At 47.9% G+C, this 6,744-nt stretch overlaps 1 protein-coding gene across 1 annotated transcript in view; it reads left to right on the top strand.

The window, feature by feature from the left end:
* Window positions 1-6,744, top strand: part of LOC135822497 (uncharacterized) — a 55,991-nt gene that overhangs the window by 26,501 nt on the left and 22,746 nt on the right. Inside the window, exons 31-39 of the mRNA XM_065335277.1 lie at window positions 555-742; window positions 1,138-1,278; window positions 1,531-1,778; window positions 2,710-2,983; window positions 3,415-3,483; window positions 3,669-3,757; window positions 4,424-4,466; window positions 5,552-5,737; window positions 6,187-6,421. Of these exons, the coding sequence (XP_065191349.1) occupies window positions 555-742; window positions 1,138-1,278; window positions 1,531-1,778; window positions 2,710-2,983; window positions 3,415-3,483; window positions 3,669-3,757; window positions 4,424-4,466; window positions 5,552-5,737; window positions 6,187-6,421 (1,473 nt within the window). The remainder of the gene's footprint in view (window positions 1-554; window positions 743-1,137; window positions 1,279-1,530; window positions 1,779-2,709; window positions 2,984-3,414; window positions 3,484-3,668; window positions 3,758-4,423; window positions 4,467-5,551; window positions 5,738-6,186; window positions 6,422-6,744) is intronic.

Raw genomic sequence — 6,744 nt, 5'->3', positions numbered from 1 at the left:
AGTATCCAGTTGCCCTAACTCATTGACGCATGTAATGTATTCATCGCAGCCGTTGAGGTCGTACTGTTGCAGTCAATTCAGCGTGCATGCCTGCACTGTGAGACAGGTTGGAGGAAAAGGCAAATCAGATGCGATGGTCTGTTGATGCACACGGTCCTATGTGATTTGTCTTTGAAAGTGTGTACTTGACAATGCTGTGTATGTTCTTGTACAAGAATGGACTCGGATGGAGAGCCAAGGATAAATTTATAGAAAAGAAAAAAGGACGAAGGAACTACAAGTTACGCTATAATGTCCACTAACACCACCAGTTACTAAACAATGAGCTCATGCGATAACATTGCATGTAGACCGTCAGTACCGTCGGTCAGTGCCGTACAATGTTATCGCATGAGCTGATTGTTTTATAGTAACTGGTGGTGTTAGTGGACATGTTCTTGTAATTTGTAATGTATATATTTCGGGATTCCCCAGAGGCCTGTCGAGGGGGTCTCCATATCATCATTAAAAAACTTGCTTGCATGTTGTCGGTTGCTGTGCTTGCTGTATTGCAGTTGATCAAGTGGTGACATTACACTACAGCTCTACAGCCAGTCGCAACCTGCCCGATGACAACCGGGCGCTGGTGAACGTGATGGCCTTGATGTTCACACTGCTCATGGACAAACTGCAGGACCCGTCGCATCACGTTGCCTTGCAGGCCATGATGTTTGTGGAGAACTTGCCCGTTGGCTCGCTCAAGGTGCGGCAGGCGCATAGACCGCATGGGGCACGTGCACACACACACACACACACACACACACACACACACACACACACACACCCCCCTCCGTGATAGGTTTTACTCTACAGCACCTCGGTTACAAAGCACGTATTGTTATACCTTATCCTGGCGTTTCACGGTATATACACGTACATGCTGTATGTGATGGTAAAATGCCCTATGTACGTAGGTGAAGGCCAGCTAGTCACTGAAGGAAAGAACCACTTGACTGCGAGCAGCACGCAGGTGGCACAGTAGTGTACTGGCTGCTACGGCATGCATTGCGACGCATGCGTTCTACTTCATGTATAGGTCGTTTTCCTTTGTTTTCCCTTTCATGTTGTGTTGTGCTGTGTGTCCGTGCACGGATGTAGATGATGGTGCAAGCGGCCGAGAAGCATTTCTACAACATGCCACAAGACCGGTTACTTATCCTCCGAGCTATCGATCTGTTGCTGAGTTTCTTGCCAGGGTCGGGGGCTGTTAGCGAAACCGTCTTCTGCAGAATGTTCCAGGTATGTACAGGTTTTGCGCTCTCTTTCTCTTCCTGTCTTATCTATCTATCTATCTATCTATCTATCTATCTCTATCTCTCAATAAATGAACGTGCAGCAATGTGCAAAGACGATCATGTTCAGTAGTCGTTTTGCAAAACATGATCACCATTGAAGCGTGTGAAGCTCTCCATCCCTGTTCATCAATACATGGGGATTAGTTTACCGTCTTGATAATCTAAGCATGTGGATGTGTGTTTGTGCATTCGGCAGACCCTGCAGAGTGAGGTGAACCCAAGCGAGGATATAGTCACACCCATCCTGCAGCTCTTCACCACTGGCAGCTTTTACGAGGAGATGGACTACAGTGGTGGTGGCATAGCTGACTTTGACATGCTGGATAGCTTTAGATTCTCGCGCTGTAGCACAGGAAGTACTAGTAACCTCAGCGCCAAGCGAGGCTCGATGGGCAACGACCAAATGGCCGATCTCAGAGGTGGCAGCAAGACTCGATTTCGCTTGTAAGTTTTTTTTTAATGTGGTAGCTATATTGCATACCGTGTGTGCCATTGGATTCCCTGTACATGTATTGTTGTAAAGAAGCCCTTGAACATTAATTTTCTGCTTTTTAAAAGCATAATAGTACTGATAGGTACTTGTACAGAACTCTATTTAGAAGTGGGTGATGGTAAAAATTGCCTGAGTCTTAACTGACAGAATTACGCCAGTATAATAATTATTGCTCCATGTGAAGAAGAAGTTGGTGCGACTTCGGCTATACTTGGGGAATTGTGTGTTGCTTTGATGGACTTCTCGTGTGCTCTGGATGGCAGTCGTGAGTCGGTCAAGTGAGATTTCAAGTCGGCAGGAATAGCGCAAGCTCCCACGTAGGGAGCAACACAAAATAATTGTTCCATTGTTATGCTATTTTCTATTCAACGTTCCCACACAACGATCGTTCCAACCTACCCTCTAGACAGTCCTCGACTTGAAAATTATTGCTGCCCACCATCCCCCGCCGTACCCCCACAAATTTCTTCTGCAAAACCAGGTCAAGAAGTGAAAACATTGCTCATACTGTAGTTTCAGTTCCTTCTCTCAAAGTGTTCCTGTATCCTGATCTGCTGTTGCTTATTAATTGTAAGTTCCTGGTGCTGCCCCCACGCAGAAACGCTGATTGCCATTGGTAAGATCGAGCAACTTGTCAACAAGTGTGCAACAAGAGTGACTCGGGATAACTCTTCAAGTGCATTACAACCCCCCTCACTTGGGTCCGACTTGTATTACCATAGTCGTTCCATAACGCAGTGAAGAGGGCAGTGATGTTCGAGAATAAGAATGATTTGTAAGCTTAAACAAAGTGACTGGACAAGAGCATGCACATTTTGACGAAAGTTGCTTGCTTTTTTGTTTTTTTGTTTTTTTAAATCTTGACCTGTTCTGATCATGCAGAAGCGCTGCGTATACTTACCTGGCTACATACTCGCCGGTAGTGATACACCCACGCTCGTCCAAATGCTTCAACGCGTTCGTAACGCAGGTGTTTTCTGACGATGACACCGAAGACAGCGGCGTCGGTGATAATATATCAACTAGGAGCTCCATCAGCCGGACTAGCTTTGGGCACAATGCACTGAAGAAGTCTCGCATTGTCATGATCAACTCGGAAGACAAGCGTATTGCGCCAATCGTGGTGCTGCACAAGCTGATGGCTGTGTTCATGAAGGTAAGACACCGCGAGATACTAATACATTGTAGAGTATAAGTATGAGTATGATGTCCAGCCTTCCACGGTCTATCTAGTGCGTGTCCATGTATTGGCCAAACTCTTTCCTCCACCCATCCAGCCAATGATCCACTCCGCCGCCCAAGTTTCAATTCACATACCTCAACCTAACGCCCTCTCCCATGCTTGCTCACGCTTGCATCCCTTATATCGATCTCTACAGAGGTCGATCCACTCTGCTGCTACATGTATTGCCATGCGTCCATTTACTCATCAATTCTATTGACCTGCCTTCCCCACTTTCTGTGGCAAGATCTCTGCAAGTTGAAGCGATTGCTCATCTGTGGCAGCATCTTAGCAAGTTGAAGCGATTGCTCATCTGTGGTGTTTCTTTGTGATTGCTCATCTGTGGTGTTTTCTTTTCTTTCCAGTACCTTCTGTCCCACAAGCCTGCGTTTGCGTTCTCTGCCAAGCGTCCAATGGAGAGAACGGACACAACGGTAAGTTAAGAATGCTCCAACCCCAGTGCTTATCACTGTTACCAAGAGTAGATAAGCTCCCAGGAGTGTGCAACTCTGGATGCCCTTTCTATGGCGTCCACCAATAGCGAAATCTCACAGATTGGTGTTCTACTATCACTGAATAGATATGTACATGTGTGTGGTGAATTCTCCTGTGCTTGCAGCGGCTGCTGGTGTCACTGTTGAAAGCACAGATGGGCTGCAAAATACGATCGTCCATTACTGTCTTCACACGTCCACCAGATGCAATCCGGTGAGTGTGGTGGTTTGATTGATTCGTTGTACAGCGTGGTGTGCGTGTGTGTGTGCGTGCATGTGTGTGTCCAGAGTACGTGGTGTGGTGTGTGTCAAAAAGAGAAAGAATGAAAAATGAAAAACAGGGATCCACTGGCCAGAAAAAGCCACTTCAATCAGCTGCATGGTGTAGACCAGGCTAAAATTAGTGGCAGTCCATTCACCATCAGCCTTGCTAGCTTTTGAATGGTGTAATCCCAGCACGAATTGCTGCATGTAACATACTAGTAGCTGTTCGCTATGTTACGGCCACGTTTCAAATTGTGGCTGCAACCTCAGGAGGGGGGGGGGGGGGGTGCTACGACTTGGCGGCAACACGACTGTAGACGTGAAGCGTATTTTGTGTATAACCTGGCCTGACGTAAGTTAGATTTCTCAAATTCTGAGTGTATTGGTTCATGGAACTCGGGGGGAGGGGGGGGGGGGGTAGAAGTCTGTCTCCCAACAACAGCCTGCAGCTTCCGGTCCTGGAGGTAGGATGTTAGCCAGGTCAGCAGTGGCCCGCCAATGCCATAGGTTCGGAGCTTACTGGCGAGCCCAGGGTGTGAAACATGGTTAAAGGCGCCTGCTACACTTCCGTGGCATAATTCGTTGTACTGTGTGCTCGTTCCCTGTGCCCTTGCAGAGCCCAGCCTGTCTTCAATGTCTTCCTCTTCAACATTGCAAAGGTGAGTTCATCTATGAGCATTTGTCCCATAAACTACGGCCGTGTCTTGGGCAGTATTCTGTGTATGGAAAGGAATAATAACCATGCGGTCTCCGTGGCCTCTAATATTCATTCATTCGTTCATTTGTATTTTTGAAGGATTCTCCAAAGGTCCATGTAAGTGATGATCTTTTATGAGAAAACGAAACTTAAAACAGAAGACCGCTCACCGCGTAGGCTCTCAGGAAGCTTGTTCCACACAGCCGATAAACCGAAAAGAGGAGATTTAAAGAAATGCGTTCCAGAACGAGTGTCGCTCTGGCCCTTCTCCCACATGTCTCATCTGGCTTAATGGTGGTTTAGCGTGTGCGCTAAGCCCTGTTAACGAACGTGGAACATCTACCACTCATACTTAGTCTGATGATCATGCATCTGATTATGATGTCATTGCTATACATGCGCATGCGCAGCGCGCGCCACTCTCCCACGCGTGCTTTCCAAATCTTGCTTTAGAGAGAGAGAGAAAGAGAAAAGAGAGACTCCTTTGTCACTTTGCTTTCCGACGACTTGACTGTTCACTGGTTTGTCCGTCAGTTGTCAATTTCCCCTTCCCTCCCAACCCCATTCGACTGGGGATCACTATCTCTCCGTCACTGTCACCATAATTTCCTCAATAACAGTGTCAGTACAACTCTTGTCAATATACTTATATCGGGTGAGGGCAGTCTATCTTCGCAGCTGGCTCCTTTCAATCACTACCGGTCGCAGCTCCTGCCCACGGCAGGCCGACCGTCTCTCGTTCACACTCTGTGTGCTCCAGGTCACAGCTCCTGCGCAGAGCAGGCCGACCTGTCTGTCTCTCTCTCTCACACACACACTATGTGTGCACCGGGTCACAGCTCCTGCGCAGAGCAGGCCAACCTGTCTTTCTCATGCACGCCAGCTGCCCAATATCCCTGATATGCCAACCAGAAAACAATGTGTTCTGAGCCGGGTGCATGCCTGTATGTGGAGAGTGCGTTAATGTGGTTGCCCTTCCGGGTTCTGGGTGATATATATTTCCTTAATGACAAGTGTGGTTGTTTTCCTTTGTTTCCTTTGTTTTAGGTCCTGGACTCCAATATGGACTGGGGCAATCACCTGCTCCAGTTCACGTTGTCCGTGCTCCGTTTCAGCACTGCTCCGAATCTTGAAGAGGGCTTGTCGTTTTCCGGCCCGCACTATGGCCTGGAGAACTTGGATGTTGCGTCGCAGCTTGCTTGGCTGCACGCGGCAGTTGTTATCCTCTACAAGGTGTGCTGCATTCCTAATTTGTTTGGCTAAAAAAGAATGTTCTCAAGGGAACAACTGACGGCCGCAATTCGTTACGCACTGCATCTGCTGCTGGGTTATTCCGGGTTTAATATTAGTATTTGTTTGGATGGTTGATGTGTAAATAGTAGTAAATACCTCTTCATACGGTACTGCTGAATGAAATCCAACCGCAACAGTCAAGTATGCGCCGGGCGCTATACAGCCCTAGATCTGCAAACAATGGGATGTCCATTGGTGCAGGCCGCAAAGTTGACTCACTCGATTGGATTTCATTGAGCAGCACTGCACTTTTCTGTGCTGGGTTTCTGTGGCAGTCCCGACATTAGCACTAAACACTGGCTGACTGTGTATGTGGGGAGAGTGCGTGCACACGCGTGTGTATGTGCGTGTATGTGTGTGTGTGCGTGTGTGTGTGTCCTCGCATGCAGTACCAATATCGAGCGACAGACGTACACGACTTGGTCAAGATCATCTTACTAACGCTGAACTACCGGCCGCACACCAAGTGCCAGCCGGCACGCCGACCTAGCGTCGCGTCGTCTGTCTTCTCTTCAGCACCTATTTCTTCCGCTTCCTCCACCAACACTGGCCCCAGCAGCATGACCATTGCCAACATTAAACTACCTAATACATGTAGCAACGCTACATCCGATGGCGCAGGCGGTAAGTAGTTCCTGTGGGCACGAGCCAAGCCATGCAACGTTTCATTGCGGAGGTTTAGCGAGGCGAACTTCGCGCTCGTGTGTGCACTCCCAGGACGTTGAACTCGGTGACGAAATTCGCGTTATGATGAGGATTTGCAAACTGAATTCGCAAGTGCATGATGTTGATAGGCCGTAGATGTGGGCAGACAGTACAACGTAGTAAATCTATTACTGTCCTGACACGAATCTATGATTTGTATTTCCACTGCTTTCCGAACAAAGAGTGTGAAAGTTGGCAATCCGGTTTGCATACCGAAAAAAATTGCGCGTGCAAACGCGAAA

Source organism: Sycon ciliatum, chromosome 8 (genome assembly GCF_964019385.1).
Source record: "Sycon ciliatum chromosome 8, ocSycCili1.1, whole genome shotgun sequence".
Taxonomy (NCBI): domain Eukaryota; kingdom Metazoa; phylum Porifera; class Calcarea; order Leucosolenida; family Sycettidae; genus Sycon; species Sycon ciliatum.
This window is presented reverse-complemented; position numbering and strand designations above follow the sequence as displayed.